Source organism: Asparagus officinalis, chromosome 1 (assembly GCF_001876935.1).
Source record: "Asparagus officinalis chromosome 1, Aspof.V1, whole genome shotgun sequence".
Classification (NCBI taxonomy): domain Eukaryota; kingdom Viridiplantae; phylum Streptophyta; class Magnoliopsida; order Asparagales; family Asparagaceae; genus Asparagus; species Asparagus officinalis.
In genome coordinates, this window is record NC_033794.1 from 112,313,322 (window position 1) to 112,333,939 (window position 20,618).

The 20,618-nt window shown below is 35.5% G+C and overlaps 1 protein-coding gene across 1 annotated transcript in view; it reads left to right on the plus strand.

Annotated features, from left to right (window-relative positions):
• The window catches only part of LOC109829008 (G patch domain-containing protein TGH homolog), a 25,486-nt gene continuing 18,261 nt past the window's right edge, over positions 13,394-20,618 (plus strand). The window contains 6 exon segments of the mRNA XM_020396048.1: positions 13,394-13,598; positions 14,764-14,854; positions 14,938-15,032; positions 15,126-15,229; positions 16,669-16,730; positions 16,888-16,962. Of these exon segments, the coding sequence (XP_020251637.1) occupies positions 13,467-13,598; positions 14,764-14,854; positions 14,938-15,032; positions 15,126-15,229; positions 16,669-16,730; positions 16,888-16,962 (559 nt within the window). The 5' untranslated portion in view covers positions 13,394-13,466.

Below are 20,618 nucleotides of genomic sequence, written 5' to 3' on the forward strand. Positions count from 1 at the left end.
AATTTCCCAGTGTAATTGTCAGGCAGCCGCACCTTTTGACGAGAGCCTCACCCACCTTTTTGACAATTGAAAAGAAAACAAAAGAGCAGGCCCCACAACATAGTAAATTTGTTATTATTTTATTATGCATAGTGTTTTTCAAAACACTATAAATAGGCTCCAAATCCTTAAGAAAAAATTCATCCAGAAACAACTTCTTATATAGAAGAGTGGGAGAGAAAAAATAGAGAGAGTTTCTCATTGTAAAGAGAGATAGATTGTAACTCCAGAGTTTTCTCCTTATAGTAGATTCTTCTATTCTTGCCCGTGGACGTAGGCAATTTTGTGTCGAACCACATAAATATGTGTGTCTATCATTTTATCTTTACTTTTGCTCTACTATTGCTACGACCCTGCTTTATTGGGCTCTGGGTTTGTCCCAACAAGTGGTATCAGAGCCAACTTAGGGTGTTTGTATATATCTACTTATCGTATGCTCTGTGTCTGCCACCAAATGTGGATCCTCCACATCAGAAAATAAGATGGTTATCATTTACCCTTTGAAGGTGACGGTACTATTCATGAGTACGATATTGTTCATAAATACGATATCATTCACAGATATGGTACTATTCACAGATACGGTTACTATTCATAAATACAATTACCGTTTACGTGAGATAGTAAGAAGTTACTGTTCGTGGTAGAAACAATGGCGGCAAAGTTCAAGATCGAGAAATTCGATGGGAGTAATTTCTCACTGTGGAAGTTGAAGGTAAAGGCTATCTTGAGAAAAGATAATTGTTTAGCGGCCATCGGTGCAAGGCCGGACGACATCAGAGATGATAAGAAGTGGAACGAGATGGACGAAAATGCTATTGTAAATCTCCATCTAGCATTAGCAGACGGGGTACTGTCAAGCATAGAGGAGAAGAAGACAGCAAAGGAGATCTGGGATACTCTAACAAAGTTATATGAGGCAAAATCCATGCATAACAAAATTTTCTTAAAAATAAGACTTTACACTCTGAGAATGACGGAATCTACATCGATGACCGACCACATCAACACCCTAAACACATTGTTCTCCCAACTCACAACGTTGGGGTATACAGTTGGTGCGAATGAATGTGCAGAACTTCTACTTCAGAGTCTACCTGACTCGTATGATATACTCATCATCAACCTGACAAACAACATCCTCATGGACAATCTAGTCTTCGACGATGTTACAGCCGCTGTTCTGGAGAAAGAAAATCGGCGCAAGAACAATGAAGACATGCATGCAAGTTCGCAACAAGAGGAGGCTTTAACGGTGACGAGAGGAAGGTCAACGAACATGGCTCCAGTGGGAGTCATACCCATGGTAGATCAAAATCACGAAGTAAGAAGAATATCAAATGCTACAACTGTGGTAAAAGAGGGCACGTCAAATCGGAGTGTTGGCACAATAAGAAGAATGAAGATAAAAAGTCTTCAGAGCCATCAACATCTCAAGGATGCGTTGTCAGCACATCAGACGATGGTAAAATTCTATCCAGTGGAGCAACCACTGTTGATGAAGGCAGAAAGAGGTTTGTTGATGTCTGGCTTCTGGATTCATCAGCCTCCTGGCACATGACCTCCCGGAGAGAATGGTTTAACAACTATGAACTTATCTTAGGAGGATCTGTATTCATGGAGAATGATCATGCCTTGGAGATTTGTGATATTGGTACTATCAAAATTAAAATGTTTGATGGTACAATACGTACTATTCAAGATGTGCGACATGTGAAGGGTTTGAAAAAGAATCTATTGTCTTTAGGACAATTAGATGAGCTCGAGTGTAAGACCCATATAACATTATTTTAAATATCGGGCGATAATCGATATTATCGGCCGAGTTATCGGATTTTTGAGCTCTCCGCTAGGATAAGTTGGTTTTGTAATCTGTTATCGTTTTGGAAAAATTATCGACGAGTTATCGGCATTATCGGTACTTATCGGCCGATAAGTAAGGCTAAATTATCGAGATTATCGGCCAGGCATTTTGAGTTGAGTTGTTGAGTTTTTAAAACCCGACCCGACCCGTTTTGTTAATAATATGAATCTTAAAACCCGAAACTTTGTAAATCCAACCTTCAAACCCTAACTTCGTCTCTGGCGGCTGCTCCTTTTCTCGTAAGGCGCTTCCTCCGTTATCTCTATCTTATGTTCTCTGCGCCTCTTTGTCGCTCACCTTCGTGAACTTTAACCTCGAACTTCGTCGCTCGCTTACCCTCTGTCAACCATGTGTTTTTTGTTCGGAAACATGGCTATATACACATGCTGTGAACTTTCCTTCTCTTGTAATTCTTTCACGCACGCACTTTCTCTTTTGAGTAATATCAGTTCTATAACTATTCTTTTATCATATTTTGCTTTTTTGTTTTTCTTGTAACAGATACTTATATAATAAATTAGTAAATAAATTGTACATACTTTGCTTTTCTGTTTTGGTATGTTTATATTTTATTAAGCATGGTTAGATTACATTTTTTAGTTGTTATATTATATATATACACCATCCAGTATATTGCTCCGATAAATACTATTTATCCCCGATTTTCGCTATCTGATAAGGATTTTGATCGTCCGATAAATCCCCGATAACCGATATTTAAAACCTTGCCATATAACAAACGGGATCATAAAGATTGTTAGAGAAACGCTTATTGTTATAAAAAGAGAGAAGATAGCTGCAAATCTATATATGCTCACGGGAAAAACCCTACAGAAAGCTGATTTTTATGTGTAGCATCAACCAGTCGTGGAGAAGAACAAACCATGATGTGACATCGCAAACTAGGTCACATGTCAGAACGAGGATTAAAGATTCTCTCCGATCAGAAGCTGCTTCCTGGACTTAATTCGATAGCTCTTCCATTCTACGAGCAGTGTGTTACAAGTAAGCAGCATCGACTGAAGTTCAACACATCGAGTTCTAGAAGCAAGGCTATTTTGGAACTGTTTTATTCTGATGTATGGCAAGCACCGATTACATCTTTGTGAGGAGCAAGGTACTTTGTGTCCTTTATTGATGATTACTCCTGGAGACGTTGGGTGTATCCTATCAAGAAGAATGTGGATGTGTTCTCAGTCTTTAAAGCCTACAAAGCGCAGGTCGAGCTTGAATCTGAGAAGAAGATCAAGTGCTTGAGATCAGATAATGGAGGAGAATACACAGATGGTGAATTCCTAACATTCTACAAGCAAGAAGGCATCAAAAGACAATTCAGCACTGTTTATACTCCTCAACAAAATGGAGTGACGAAGCAGATGAACAGAACTCTATTGGAAAGAACAAGAGCTATGTTGGCAACTACAAATCTGGATAAAATCTTTTGGACGGAAGCAGTAAAATCCGTCTGTTATGTGGTAAATCGATCTTCATCAACTGCAATACAATTGAAGATGCCGATGGAGATGTGGACTGGCAAGCCAACTGATTATTCCAACCTTCATATATTTGGAAGTCCAGTGTACGTAATGTACAATACCCAAGAAATTATAAAGTTGGATTCAAAATCCAGAAAATACATATTTTTGGGGTATGCTGATGGAGTAAAGGGGTATGCTGATGGAGTAAAGGGGTATCGCTTGTGGGATCTCACTGTCCGTGTCACGCCCTGGTACCAATTTTGATCGTTTGGAGCGTGACTCGACCGACAATGCAACCATACAGTCACATTCACGCCTCTAGATCATCCTGTACACAGATATATTGCTAAAAGAATCACTACATAGAGCATGTAACTAAGATAACAATAAAATAGATAGATAAAGAAATCTCTAACAAGGACAAGGTACTCTTACATGTTCACAACTATCCAAAGTAGGAAAGAAAAAAAATACATCTTAGTCTGGAGAACCACAGGTAATTACAGGGAAGTCTACTGAAGCTGAGAGAATGATAGGACAGATGTGATCGCTGCCGCTGGGCTTAATCCTTAAAATACTCTTGGTCCTGCGAAGAAAGATCAGTTCCCGAGTCTGGGGCATGCAAACCCCAGAGGAGTCAGAAAACTCCCAACAAGCATGAAAAATGAGGAAGTTGTGCACGTGTAAGTGTAAGTGGCAGGTATAATATAAGATGGAAGCTCAATTAAAGATGACAATGAAAATTTGTAATTTTTAGACATCAAACAAGGTCTACCACAAGCACATGTATTATACCCTATATTAAAAAGAGTTAAGATTTAGAAACCCACAATATGAGATGAGTACATCGAGGGAATAATCCAAACAAGGAAACCCTCGTAGATACCATATATCTCAAATTATAAATTGCTAAATATCAACTCCCAAAATTCTATACACAACAATACAAATATACATCATCAAAACCTCATCCAGGACATGTCGTGCATGCTAAATCTATCACAAAACATATAAGCACATTATTCTTATGTTACATGTTATTTGAATTAGAGAAGAATATTTTCATGTATATAAATCGGTTCCCCGTAAACCGTCTCGGGAACACGGCTTCAAGTCAGGAATTGACTCTTTGGCCCATGTATATATATATATAACTTAGGATATCAGGAATGCGTATATGCCCGTTTATATACATGTTATATTCTTCGTCTAATTCCCCTTTATAAACCCCATGTTTGTCGATTAATTTTAAATGACTGTGCATGAAATGTTGTGCACTAACCACACTATTACCGTGGAACGACTTCTGTAAAACTATGATAATATGTAAGTGGCAGGTATAATATAAGATGGAAGCTCAATTAAAGATGACAATGAAAATTTGTAATTTTTAGACATCAAACAAGGTCTACCACAAGCACATGTATTATACCCTATATTAAAAAGAGTTAAGATTTAGAAACCCACAATATGAGATGAGTACATCGAGGGAATAATCCAAACAAGGAAACCCTCGTAGATACCATATATCTCAAATTATAAATTGCTAAATATCAACTCCCAAAATTCTATACACAACAATACAAATATACATCATCAAAACCTCATCCAGGACATGTCGTGCATGCTAAATCTATCACAAAACATATAAGCACATTATTCTTATGTTACATGTTATTTGAATTAGAGAAGAATATTTTCATGTATATAAATCGGTTCCCCGTAAACCGTCTCGGGAACACGGCTTCAAGTCAGGAATTGACTCTTTGGCCCATGTATATATATATATAACTTAGGATATCAGGAATGCGTATATGCCCGTTTATATACATGTTATATTCTTCGTCTAATTCCCCTTTATAAACCCCATGTTTGTCGATTAAATGTTAAATGACTGCATGAAATGTTGTGTACTAACCACAGAGTTACCGTGGAACGACTTCTGTAAAACTATAAAAAATAACCGTGACACAGAACATGTCTAATCAAGATGGGTGCATCATCTAGTCGATGTTATAATAGTAATAGCCAAGGAAAAACCTCATATCGGGATATCGATATGGAGGGCATAGCCATGCTATGAAAGCACGCTTATAGATCATATTTTTAACAGGAGTCGTCTTCATGCACAGTCTCTCTTATTGGATGACAACTAGGTGATCAAGCAACAAATCTCTATAAAGTTCATGCATGTCGAACACAGTAAGTTCATAACAAGTACAAATATATAATACATGTATCATGTGGTCTATGTCCGGTCCCCAGGTCATGCTTTTGATCCATATCTCAATATGATATTTATTTATGCACAGCCCACCTAGTAAATGTGACTACATAATCAAACAGGAGGTTGTATAATTTGTCAAATATAATACAATATCTAATGGCATACTATATCAGTAATAAAGTGAACATCTACCAAAAACTACGTAAATCACACTCTACTCGGGTAAGGATTTGGAACCATGGTTTTGATTCAAGTACATATAGGTTCACATAAAGTAATGATTTCATACAAGTTATAGTATAACTAATCTATATATAAGTATAAAGCTTCTACCCATAAAGACTTGGAACAGATGGTATGGACTTTTATACAAGGACTTCAACTAGGTATTGACAAGAGTTTGGCTTGAATTGTGCTCATTTGGGTTCAAGTCTGGTTACAATAAAAATTGGGTCTGGTTTGGTTCAGACTGGTTAATCTAGATTGTTCTAGACTGTACTGGTTCAGTTGAACTTGGTCTTGGTCCAGATTGGGTCTTGATTTGATTTGGAGTGAATTCTAGTATGGTGCAGACTGGTGTGGGTTCGGTTTGGTCTAAATACTTATACCTTAATTGGATTTGTTATTTTTCTTATTGTCATTTATATAGCATGCTAACATAAAAGTGTTGGTCATCATTAGGTAAATAATAAAATGGGTATTTACGTTTGGTGGTAAATACTTATATCTTGGGTCATAATCAGCTATAATGCATGCTTATGTTGGGAGGTGAATTCTTCATATCCTGCATGCTAATATTTGTATTCATGTGTTGGGCTATCTTCCAATTCGGGCCCTCAAAAGCCCAGATCCAAAAAAATGGAGGTCATGGGAATTGAACAGCCGACCTACAAGGTTTGGCAACCATCAAATGAGGCTGACCGCTACACCCTCTTTGCAAATATGATAAGGTAAAGGAAAAACAAAAATATACAAAATTCAGTAAGGAATTCGTTTAGGTAAATAAAGGATCACCTAACTCTAACGAATCTAATCAGATCATTCACATCAATATTTTTCCTCATGACATATATACAGTGAATAATCCCACATTATATTCATCAAATAAATCAAGATCTATAAATAAAAGAAAAATCTTACGTGAAAGTAGTGGTATTAATAACAAACAAAATATTGAGATCATGAAAAAAAATTTAACAAGTGAAAGAGAAAAAAAATACTTGCATGAAGGAAAATCAACAATAATAATAACAATAATAATAATATTGAGGAAAAGAATGCTTGCCGATTTGTCGAAGAAAAGACTATGAACCCCAAATCCGAAAAGACAATCCAAAACTCGTCCCTCTTGTTCTCGGTTGGTTTTTCCTTTTTTTTTCTTTTTTTTTCCGTTTTCTTTTTTTTCTGCCGTTTTGGAATAGAGATGGAGAGAAGAGGGGATTTATCTTAGCTAGTGGGGAAAAAAGTAGTTGTAACAAAACTGCAGGGATTCATGATATGACGTGGGAGGATCAATTCACAAAAGGTTTTTTTTTAACCTTACATCATGTGGGCCTCCCAATAATTGATTGGTGTTTAAAAAAAGTAGATTATTACAGTCCGTAAGGTTATCATCAGCAGAGATGTTATTTTTGTAGAGAACCAACTACAAAGTAAAGAAAAAGAAAGCAGTTCGAGAAAGGACTCAGAGACTGTAGCTGTTCAGGTAGAAGATGATCAGAATTTTTCTGAAGCAACACCGGAGCATGGTGTACAAGAACCGGTCGAGTCCGAGGCTCCAGAAATTCGAAGGTCAACTCGTGAGAGAAGACCACCAACTTGGCACTCGAAGTATATTACAGAGAGTAATGTTGCATACTGTCTTCTAACAGAAGATGGAGAGCCATTAACTTTTTATGAAGCTATAAATGGTACAGATACATATTTGTGGATGACAGCAATGCAAAAAGAAATTGAAGCTCTCCATAAGAACAAGACTTGGGAACTTGTCACTTCCACAAGGAAGAAAGACCATTGGAAACAAATGGGTCTACAAGATCAAGCGAAATAGTGATGATCAGGTGGAGCGATATCGTGCTAGATTGGTGGTAAAAGGATATGCTCAGAAAAAAAGTATTGACTTTAATGAAATATTTTCTCCTGTAGTTCGACTTACAATAGTCTGAATTGTCCTGGCTATGAGCGTTATATTTGACTTACATCTAGAGTAGCTAGATGTGAAAACAGCATTTCTTCATGGAAATCTTGAAAAAGAAATTTACATGCTCCAACCAGAAGATTTTGAAGAAAAAGAAAAAGAAAACTTGGTTTACAGATTAAACAAATCTCTGTACAGTCTAAAGCAGGTGCCGAGGTATTGGTACAAGAGATTTGATTCATTCATCATGAGCCTTGGATACAACAGACTTAATTCAGACCATTGTACATATTTCAAGAGGTTTGGTGAAAATAACTTTGTTATCTTATTATTGTATGTTGACGATATGTTGGTTGCAGGCCCCAACAAAGATCGTATCAAAGAATTAAAAGCTCAGTTAGCTAGGGAATTTGAAATGAAGGATTTAGGATCTGCAAACAAGATTCTAGGGATGTAAATTTACCGAGACAAAATTAATAGGAAGATTTGGCTTTCTCAGAAGAATTATTTAAAGAAAATCTTACGGCGCTTTAACATGCAAGATTGTAAGTCAATTTCTACCCCACTTCCTGTTAATTTTAAGTTATCCTCCAGTATGAATCCTAGCAGTGAAAAAGAGAGGATGGAGATGTCTCGAGTACCGTATGTATCAGCAGTGTGAAGCTTAATGTTCGCAATGATTTGTATAAGACCAGACATTGCACAAGCAGTGGGAGTGGTTAGTCGATACATGATGAATCCTGATAAAGAGAATTGGAATGTTGTAAAAAAGGTTCTAAGATACTTTCAAGGAACCTCAAATGTTGCATTATGTTATGGGGGATCTGATTTTAGTGTCAGTGGATATGTTGATTCTGATTATGTAGGTGATCGTGATAATAGCAAATCCACCACATGCTATGTGTTTGCACTTGCTGGCGAAACTGTAAGTTGGGTTTTAAAACTACAGTCAGTTATGGCTACTTCAACAATAGAAGCAGAATATGTAGCAACTACACAAGCTAGTAAAGAAGCGATGTGGTTGAAGATGATGCTGGAGGAACTCGGCCATGAACAAAAGAAGATATCTTTATTTTGTGACAGTCAGAGTGCTTTGCATTTGGCAAAAAATCCAACCTTTCATTCAAAAGACCAAACACATTCGAGTTCAGTACCACTTCGTTCGTGAGAAAGTGGAAGAAGGAACAGTGGATATGCAGAAAATTCACACCAAAGACAACCTAGCAGACTTTTTGACAAAAACAGTCAATACTGACAAATTCATTTGGTGTAGATCCTCTTGTGGTCTGATGGAGACGTAAGCAACATGAAGATGGCAAGATAGAAAGAATGGTGTGAAGATATGATTGATGCTCAATCAAATCTTCAAGTGGGAGATTGTTATTTTGTGACAGTCAGAGTGCTTTGCATTTGGCAAAAAATCCAACCTTTCATTCAAAAGACCAAACACATTCGAGTTCAGTACCACTTCGTTCGTGAGAAAGTGGAAGAAGGAACAGTGGATATGCAGAAAATTCACACCAAAGATAATCTAGCAAATTTTTTGACAAAAACAGTCAGTACTGACAAATTTATTTGGTGTCGATCCTCTTGTGGTCTGTCAGAGACGTAAAGCAACATAAAGATGGCAAGATAGAAAGAATAATGTGAAGATTCAAGATATGATTGATACTCAATCAAATCTTCAAGTGGGAGATTGTCAGGCAGCCGCACCTTTTGACAAGAGCCCCACCCACCTTTTTGACAATTGAAAAGAAAACAAAAGAGCGGGCCCTACAGCATAGTAAATTTATTATTATTTTATTACGCATAGTGTTTTTCAAAACACTATAAATAGGCTCCAAATCCTTAAGAAAAAATTTATCCCAGAAACAACTTCTTATATAGAAGAGTGAGAGAAATAATAGAGAGAGTTTCTCCTTGTAAAGAGAGATAGATTGTAACTCCAGAGTTTTCTCCTTATAGTAGATTCTTCTGTCCTTGCCCGTGGACGTAGGCAATTTTGTGCCGAGCCACATAAATCTGTGTGTCTATCATTTTATCTCTATTTTTGCTCTACTATTGCTGCGGGCCCTGCTCTATTGGGCTCTGGGTTTGTCCCAACAGTGATCACATCAACTAAGTTGAAATTAGTACTAGCACATCTATAAGCTGTTAGGTGCAGAGAATATTGTAACTGCAGCAGTAATTGCAATTTCCCAAAACTCAGGTGTAAGCAATTGCAGTTACAACTGTTTATTTCACTATAAATGGAGAAATCAGAAGTTGCAATAGGAGCCAATTTGACTGCAACTAATTTTTGTAAAAGGTTACTCTTCTTTGGATGAAACAAAACTGTGCAAAACTCTTTTGCAAATTGCAGATGCAAACCAAAACAGTTTCTTCTAACTTTCACTAGGCCACCAGTTTCGATCTACTAAGTCATGGGTACATCTCAAATTCAAAAAGATTGCTTCCCCGCAACAAAAAATAGTTCGAATTCTACTATCTTTTCATCAAGAAACAATTAAATGCATTGAAACTAAAGTTACCTCTATCCATCACCAATGCCTTCTATATGTTTGTAAAATGATCCCAAAGAAAATTTCGCTAGCCACTTCTCAAAATAACTTGTTTTGCACAGAATTCGCCTCAAATCAGTACATTCTCCTAGCCCGACAAAAATTAACGACTACAAAAGAAATTTTTTTAAAAAAAGATAGATGGAACCTTGGAATTAAGGGGCTGTTTGGTTGCACACTTTTTGAGAAAATTTTTCTCAAAACATCTGACAATGGCAAATTTGTAATTAAAAATTTTCTAGAGATTTCTGTAAATTGTGTTTGGTTCAACAAAAAATTTACAGAAATATTTTCTATAAAATATCAAAACCTACCAAATTTTACAAAAAGCAATTTCCTCTCAAAATGAGAGGAAATCACCAGAAATCTGACACATACCATATTTAATTAAAAACCTACCAAATCTTGTTATTTTCTATAAAGTTATGAGTTATTTTCTTGTTTTGAACCAAACAAGCAAATTAAAAAAAACAAGAAAATTGGTACTTTTTTATTTCTCAAAACTTTTCATATAATTTTTTTAAGAAATACAAGGAAATCATATTTTAGGTGGAAAACATTTCCTATAATTTCTAGAAATTGAACCAAACACCCCTAGATTCTCTTTGGAGATGATATGAGCTCCAAACCCGAAATTGTAATAATAAAATATTATACAATCTAAAAAATGCGCAAAAAAGGAAATTATGAGGGGCTTGCCTGGATAAGTGGATATTGGTGGCTTGGATTTGGGATTCGGAAGACAAGTTGGAGAATGAGTGGTAATAAGGGTTTCTTCGAGGGGTTTTGCGCAAAAGATGCTTGGCGAGCTGCTGCCGACTGCTATCGCCGTTTCCCTCGCGCGATCAGGAAGCGGGGGATGAGAATGTTCAGAGAGCGGGTAGCGGGTGTGCTTGCGGATCCGATTGCAAAACCCGACCGTAATGCTATTTTGGGTATATTGCACATGATCCCCTATCATCTGCAGCTATAGTTGCAGTTAACAACCCTCTGCTGTAACACATAATACTTCTAAATTATAATTTTCAGAAAGATAAATTGAAGGTATCATTCACTCCTATTAATCGAAAACAGATAACTATTATAAATAAGTTGAGCAGTGTCACGTACAGCTGAAGATTTTAGATGAGAAAAATTCTCACAAATTTATCATGAATGTTCTGCACAAAATTAGCACAAACTATTTTGCGTAAAATATATTTACTAGAAAAGTACCAGAAATTCAAAAATTATAAAAGATTACCATATATTGTCATAAAATTACATTAACAACGTGAAAGACCTTGTGAAAAAAATTTAAAATAGCCGTAATAGTAAGAAGAGCACAAGGGACTAGGAAGTAGCTAAATAGACTTACAAATAAAGATAAAATAATCAAAACATGTAACATGCATGTAATACAATATGTCATGAAATTTACAAAGTATAATCACCGCAGTTTCTTTTGCTTAATTCCACTTTGGAATCCCATCTATTGTTAACTTTGATGTCCCTTTATTATTTTATTTTTAATTTTTTTTTTGCTCATTTGACATCTGGATGCTTTAGAAAATTGATACTTTGATATTTTTCATTTGTAAATTGTTATTTTTCTGTTAAATTAAAATCATATGCTATTTACATACAATCTGATTTGGAATTACCTCTTAGTTATTTTACATTTCCTTGATATGAATGGGAATTTTCTCATACATATTGTTTTGAGTATTCATAGTAAATTTCTCACTAATTCAAAGCCATTTTATAATAGTCGCAATAGCAAAAAGTTCAAATTAGATGCGAATATGATCTAAATTTATTACAAAGATAATAATATCCATGGGTGCAGACATTCAATTTTGAAACATCATGGGTATCAAAATGGGTAAAAATGGACTTCAGGGTATCAAAGTTCACCATTGACGAAAGTTTAGGGGATGTTTGTTTAGTTGTAAGTGAAAATTGTAAGTATGAAAATCACTTATTTTTAAGATTTCACTTGTTTGTTTTATTAAAAGTGATAGTGAAAGTGAGATAAAAAAAATAGTCCACATTAGATTTTTTGCAAGTTCAACATCCCCTAAAAAAGTGCAGAAATGAGCCATGAAAGGGAAACATAGGAACCACATTATATTAAAAATATTATAATAACTAATATATCAGATTTGTTTCATCTTCAACATTATATAAAAATATTATAATAACCAATATATTAGTTTTGTTTCACATTTGTCAAGAACCCTCTATGTACAGAGATTTACTTAGGAAAGTGCATATGCATAGAATATTTTATGGCGGGAATACAACATGCATATATTTCCTTAGGATGGCTCCCGTTCATTTCTTTAGACTAGCAAGTATGTTTAGAGATAAACAATTATTAAAAGACACTATAAATTTATCCATTGAGGAACAGCTAGCAATGTTTCTTCACATTGTTAGACATAATGTAAAGAATAGGGTTATAAAGATTGAGTTCATACGATCAGGGGAGGCAATTAGTTGATATTTCAATTTTGTATTGCGTGATATTTGTGGTGTGAGAGATTTATTTGTACGACAACCAGGTTATGTAACGCTAGAAGAGATCACTTCCTCCTCAACTTGGTTCCCATGGTTCAAGGTAAATTATATTCTATGAAATATGAGAACTAAATATAAAATTATTTTATATGTTGAAATTGATACATTTTGTTAAATTAGATGTCGGTCCTGGATATGGTTAAAAATGGTAAATAGAGATGGGAAGTGATTTAAATAAAAACATGATTTTTTTAATATATAAATAAATAAAATAATGCTGTCACATCATCCTCATTTTTCTACTTTCAACAATAACTTGCTTTTGTAAACAAATAATTTATGTTATTTGTATGCTGACTTGAACGCGTTTTCCCACTTACAAAAAAAGTCATTTTTATACTTTCAACTCAGTTGCAAGTTTAACAAACACCCCCTTAGGGTAGCAAAGTGCAATTAAGGATTTTTTTCTTTAATTTACGGTATTTACCCACCAAAATATGTCAACACCCCTACTCTTCATTCCGTATTTACACACTGTATTTTTCTACCTTTTCTTCTTCGTGATTTCTCCTTTTAATAGGCCCTTGCTCATTCTGTTCAGAAACAAAAGGAAAAAAGGAAAACCCTAGGGTTTCAATCCTCGCTCGAGCTCAGAGAAATGGCGGAAGACGAAGAGGACTACGTCTTCTACGGCACTCCGATCGAGCGCGAGGAGGACACGTCAGCTCGCAAGCGAAAGGCCATCGCCGACGCTGGCCAGCTCCGCAGCCTCCCTTCTTGGAAACAAGAAGTAATTTAGTTCTTCAATTTAATTGCTTACTCTTTAATTCGATTTTGTATGAATTGGCTCCAAACCCTAATTGTTTCTGGGCTAATTATCATGTACTTATTTGGTAGATTGTTACTGAACTACGAACGAAAAGCAAATTACTTGAAAGGTGAAATCTATTTTCGATGTAGTTCTTCTCCATTTACTTGAATACGTACTGAACTAAGGTTTTGAAAATGCTTGAAAACGGAAAGTTAGGATTGAAAATCGTTGGGGGACAAGAAGTACTAAAGCTCAATTTGGTCTCTTACTTCCATAATTCCATTGTGCTCTAATGATCTCGAATCCCTAATTTTAGGTTAGTTGTAAAGGAAGAAAGAAATGATTTTAATTTTGTTCCCTTCGCCTCCGTATACTTGGTTATATTTCAGTTTATTATGTAAACGATCGTAAAATGTTTTGCAATGAAAGTTCAATTCCTTAGGGCAGGGATCCTTTTTGATGTATTTTTTTCCCTCTATTTCTGTAAATTGTACTCACTTCAGGTAAAAGATGCTCGAAAATGAATGGTTTAATTTGATGAAAAGAAGAAGTCATTAAAGTTAAATTGACTTTTTTTTACTTATTTGTTAAATTCTATTTACTCCTAATTAGTTCTATTTGTTAACTTTTAGGTTAATCGTCAAGCAAAACAAAAGATTTTTTCTTAAATTTATTCCTATCATCTCCATGATCTTTGTTGTTCAGTTTATTTTCTAAATGATTGGAAAATGATTTAAAATGAATATTCTGCTTGTCCTCAGGGGTGGATTTCATTTCAGCATAGTTTTTACTATTTTGATTTCATAATGAACTGAGGAGAAAAAGTTCTTGAAAATGAATGGTTTGGTTCCATGAAAATAAAAAGTAACTAACCTTAAATTGTTCTCTTACTCATTGTTTAATTTATTTCATTGTAATTGGGTTGAATCTCTTACTGGGTTTTTTAGGTTAACCATCACACAAAAAAGTTGAGTTTTTTTAGCTTTGTTGTCTAAATTGTTAATATTTAAATGATCAGAAAATGCTTAAACATAATAATTCAGTTCGTGTTAAAAGGGGTAAATTCATTCTTGATGCGGTTTTTCTTATTTTATTTGACAATGACTGAGCTGGGGATTTAAAATGCTTGAAAATGAAAAATTAGGTGAGAGATGAAGAAGGCCGTCGAAGATTTCACGGAGCATTTACTGGGGGATATTCTGCTGGCTACTACAATACTGCTGGGTCAAAAGAGGGTAAGTTTTGTTTGATTTGAATAGTTTTTGAAGAAAACTTGAAGGTTGACAGTGTTTTAATCGTACTGATAAATATTATCCAGGATGGACTCCTCAGACATTCACATCATCACGTAAAAATCGGGCAGAAATGAAAAAACAGAACATCTATAGCTTTTTGGATGATGAGGATGTAAAGGTTTGCTCTTTTTTTTGGTAGTTGCAAAATTAATTTAAGGTGATAACTGTAGTTAATTTGTATTCCTTGTTTTATTGTTATATTAAAACATAGGACATGGGCGGACATGCACTGGAGACATCCTCTCAATTTGATACCTTTGGATTTACTGCTGCAGAAGTTGCTCGTAAGGAAGCTGAGAAAGAACAGCAAAAGAGGTCCTAGACTCCTATCAAATTATGAAATCAGCGACCTTTTGTATCAAGACTAGTGTTTTATGACATATTGGCATTTGAGTTTCGCCTTTATACTATTGCATGGGGGTGATTTTTGATAAATTGTGCACTAGTTCTGATAGAATTATAGACAACCTGCCAGTAAATGTGCTTATGTGTCTAACTTACGCACATGGACACATTATATATGCGGGCGGGCAGGTGGAAAATTAATTGGGCAGACAAAGCTGCGGGTTCTTGCCTTCAGCATCCAGCACCCAGTCAGATGCCCTGATTGGCTCATGATTGACTTTGCTCTGTTAAGTAAGATCATGTATGGAGGACAATTTATTTGCAAAAATAAAATAAAATAAAATAAAATAAAGAAGAGAAGACTGCTGAATTATAACTAGGCACAGATAATCAAGAAGTTAGCAAGTTGGTCCTTTTTCTGCTGTTTAATTAGTTGTATTGCCAAATTGTTTCTACCATAAGTTAATCAAACACTTTACCTCCTCAACTCTGATTAATATATAAAGTTTTAAATATTTGACTTATGTCCCAATAGATTCATAAAATTTCATCTTTTCTTGAAATATCTCCAGGTTTTTTGAGCTTGTTCCTATTGTCGTTTTTGGCTAAATTTGACCAGATGAGATCTCTTAATTTAAACATATTGATCAAGATATTTCCATGGTAGAAAGATCATTGAAGTCCATTATCAAAAGCAGAATACTTTGGCTATTAGCCAAAATGACTATAATGAGGCAGATTTTCCTGGACTATTAGATTACTGTTTCAGTTGATGTATATATATCCGGGACTCCACTTTGGAGACTAGTTAATCACAATGAGATGACATGTCATAACTATTGTCAGCTAATTTCATCTTATGACCCAGAAGGAACAGCAGAGCTTGGATGGAGCCTGGTGGTATTATTGCTTGTGATAGGGTGGTTACATGTTCATGTCACTTTGACCTTATGAATAGTTTGTATTTGTATGTGTGCTCATGGATGGGTGCATGTGTATGTATGGATATATGCATGTGCGTCTTCACTCTCAGTCACTAATCGAGTTAACACCTCAAAAATCTATTTGCCATGTTAATTGAGTGTCATGGTTCCGGAGCGGGACAAATGAGTGAAAACTAAAATATTTAGGATCCAAACTTTGGAGTGATTGAGATCTGCGGAAAGGGATAAAAACAAAATCAGATATACCATAACTGGTAGAAGATCTATACTATCTGCCAACAATTATGTAGATCCAATCCAACTATATTGTATTAACCCCCCCCCCCCCCCCCCCAATTCTCCTTTCGTACTTTTTAAGTGAAACATCAGCTGTTAATTAACTAGCTCTGTTCTTTTCAAATTTACATAAACACTGATTCAAATTTACTTGTATACGTACTTCATCTTGGCTTTTCTCATTTGCAGACCATCGGCTATTCCTGGACCTGTTCCTGATGAAATACTTCTTCCTGCAGCAAGTTCTATTGGTCTCTCTCTAAACACATGCATGCATGCACCCACCCATCCACACACCCACACCTATGCATGAACACAAACACACAATTGCTGGAAGTCCATTTAAAAAAACTTCCATTAATGGCTATAATGTTCACTATATTTGTTTTCAATCGTTCTTTCTCATAGGCATCAAGTTGTTGGTCAAGATGGGATGGCGGCGTGGACATGCAATTAAGGAGACCCATGCAGATTCATTATATGGTATGCGTTATGTTGTCTGGTACTTCTGTTTTCTTTGATAGACCATAAAATTTACTGCTGATTACATCTGTATAAATACCATTTTTACCATGCTGCTTAATATTGTTTTCTGACCGAGTACTTTCTTTGTTGAATATTGATTGTTAGATTGCATACTATTACTAGACCATGTAAAGTTGCTTGATCCCATTGGTATACCAGGATGCCAAATTGCCAATTAATTTAGAATAAGTAAGATGCATAAGATTCATATGATCTTAGTGTTTATTCCGGATCACTGAGAAACAAAAGGATCAGAAGTTTTCCCAGATTCACATGTTATGAACATTTTATGGTGTAATGGAAAATTTTTAAAGGATGAACAGAGGGCAACACAGCTAGAGGTTTTCCATCAGAAGCATGGACATGGATACAAGACAAAAGTAAGATGTGATACGGGACATAGGTATGACATGGACTTGACATTGGAGTGCATATAACCAAGGTTTTAAATATCGGCCGATAATCCGATATTATCCCCGAGTTATCGGTTTTGAGAGCTTTCCGATAGGATAAGTTAGAATTTAAACCGGTTATCTTTTTTTAGGGTTTATCGGCGATAAAGATGATTATCAGCCGATATTAGCAACTCTAAAATCAGAATTATCGGGCCACACTATTAGGTTGTGATTTTGGGTAATGGACGGTTTTTGAGTGAACTTGAAACCCGACACGATTAAGTAGCCCTAATCCTCTGTTCTCTCTCCCCTCATTTGTGCGGTTGTGCCCACTGCCCTAATCCTCTGACTCTGTTTCTCTTTGGACTCCGTCGACCTTGACGCTCGCCTCCGCCAACTTCGACGCTCGCCTCCGCTCTTCTTCGGACTCCGTTGACCTCAACGCTATCAACTTCGACGCTGCTCTCTCATCAACATTAACTTCATCGACTTGACGACTTCGACTGATGTTGTGCTCTCTCCATCGACGTCATCATCAACTGATCTGATTGACTCGACGATGTTGAACGACGCTGAGCTCCCCATCGATGTCGAGCTCTCTCCATCGACGCCATCATCAACTGTGACTTCGAAAGTTTGACTTGGACTCTCCATTGACGCCACGCCCTCAACACAACTTCTGAAGTTGTAGTAACAAATAATATTCACCATTTAGTTGGTTTTTTCTCTAGTTATTTAGTGAAGGTTGAGAGAATGAAAGAGGGGAGTATGGTTAGATTACAATTTAGGGTATTATATTATATATACACAACATACGGTATATCACTCCGATAAATACTACTTATCCCCGATATATCCCCGATTTTCGCTATCCGATAAGGATTTTGGCCGTCCGATAAATCCCCGATAACCGATATTTAAAACCTTGCATATAACAATGAAGAGAGAGTTCATATATACATGCATACATATACAAGTATGTTTATTCAAAAATTTAAACAGCTGCAACAGTTGCATATATGCTAAGATGTTGACATATTAATTTTTTTGTGAATTTGCAAAAGGAGCAAGCTTTAGCTCAACTTATTCTACATTTTACAGTTGCTAGACATATTTAAGCGAATTATTTTTGTACAAGCCAATATTTTGATGGTTTTTTTTCATTAGATATAATCTTCCGATGTTTTAGGTAAAAGTAAATAAATATCTTAAACATGTTCTGATGAATAAATAAGTGTAGGAGATGTTGAGAAGTGTAGAAAATGTGTTCAGGGAGTGTCTACAAATGTCCTAGATAAAATTTACAATCTCCAACACATAAATAAGGAGCACCCAAGAAAGTATCAGTGGTCGATTCAAGTATTCATGTGTCCAACATAGATAAATATAAGTACCCATCTGTGATACCCCGACACGACAATTTTGGCGCCGTACCCGTGTCGGGTGCGGTTTGGGTACGTTTCCGCACCCAAACGGAGGGGACACGGGAGCAGCTCATTTCCCACGTGTCGGAGAAGCTCAGAGATCAAAGACGAGGTCGGGGAAGCTTCAACGAGGTCGGTGAAGCTTCGACGAGGTTGGGGAAGTGTCGACGAGGGTCGGGGAAGCTTCGAAGAGGAACATGGTTTCAGTAACGAGATATTCTCGTGGCGGCGTCAGGAGAGAAATGGGATCTAGGGTTTTCAGTTAAGTTGGGTTTGGGTTTGTTTATTTTCAGCACCCGTTTTGATTTTTTTTTTGAAATAGTTGGGCGGGCTTAGCTCTTTTTTGATGCTTATGTGGAATATAAAGTCAAAGAGTTTACTTTATAATTTTAAGGAATGAGCTTATTTCTCAATTTGAAATTAAACATAGTAAAATTGCTATAGTTAATATAATTGTTAATATATATATATATATATATATATATATAAATAAGTTAGGGTTAGGGTTAGATAATTAAAATGAAAATAATTATAATAAATAATTTCGAATAATTAAAAATTAAACTAATTATAAAATAATTATCTACAATAAAAAACGTACATGTTGTGTTAATACAACAATTGATACGAAATAGTTGAAATATACCCATATTGTATAATTAAACAAGAATAATTAATAATAAAAATATTTTTACTTAAATTTAAAATCAAATAATTATGGGATAATTATAAACACAGTAAAACGTACTAGTTATACTAATACGACAGATAATATGTAACAGTAAAAATAATACAATAAATTATACCAAAAATACGTAATTAATAATACTAAAATAATACGTAATATTACTGATAACATAACAAATTAAATCTAGAAAATTTTACTGCACGAAATAAATTTATAAATATCAAAATCATTTAAATAAATATATAATCAGATTTTTAAATCATAGAAAATTGTAGAAAATCGAGAAAAATACAAATACTCTTTTAAAAATCATAATTAAATATTTTAAAATACCAGAAAATTAATTTAACTAGTATCAAAATTCATGGTCCTTACACTTATAGTCTGCCTTCTACTGTAGTAGACGAGTATTGTAGCCACCGAGTACTGTAGCAGATGACACCTTTTTTGTCTGTCGGCATTGAAGAAGTCTGTCGATACTGTAGCATTTTGTCGGTAGTATAGCATGAGTGTACTGTAGCAGTCTACCTGACCGGGTACTGTAGCAGTCTCTTGGGAATTTGATGAACTATGGGTGGCTTGATTCCTTGAGAGAGAGGGTACGTAGGCAACAAAATCGGTGCAGCTGGATTTTTAAATGATGATTTTCTATTTCATTGTGGGCATTATAAGTCTGATATATGTTGGCATGAGCTTGTCTATGAAAATATGAGTATGTTGCTTGAGTTGGGCCTATTAGCCACTCAACAGAATATTGCTTGAGAGGAAACTATGAGAGTTACTCAACAGAATTGTTGCCTGAGATAGACCTACAAGTCACTCAGCAGATTGTTGTCTGAGTTAGGATTTTATATTACTCAGCAGATGGTTGCCTTGGTTAGGCCTATGAGCCACCTAGCAGAAATATGAGTTGAACAATGAGTTACTCTAATGGAAATTTATGTTTGGTTGTGAACCACTTAGTCACCTTTATGAGATAGGTCGTCGAAGGCCTATACTCCTTAACCTATACCGTTATGGGATGGGTTTCACGTTAGTGCTCTTTAGGAAGTTGTATTTCTTGAGTTGTTACAAGAAACTTGTTGCAAATTCATGATTTGTTGAGGT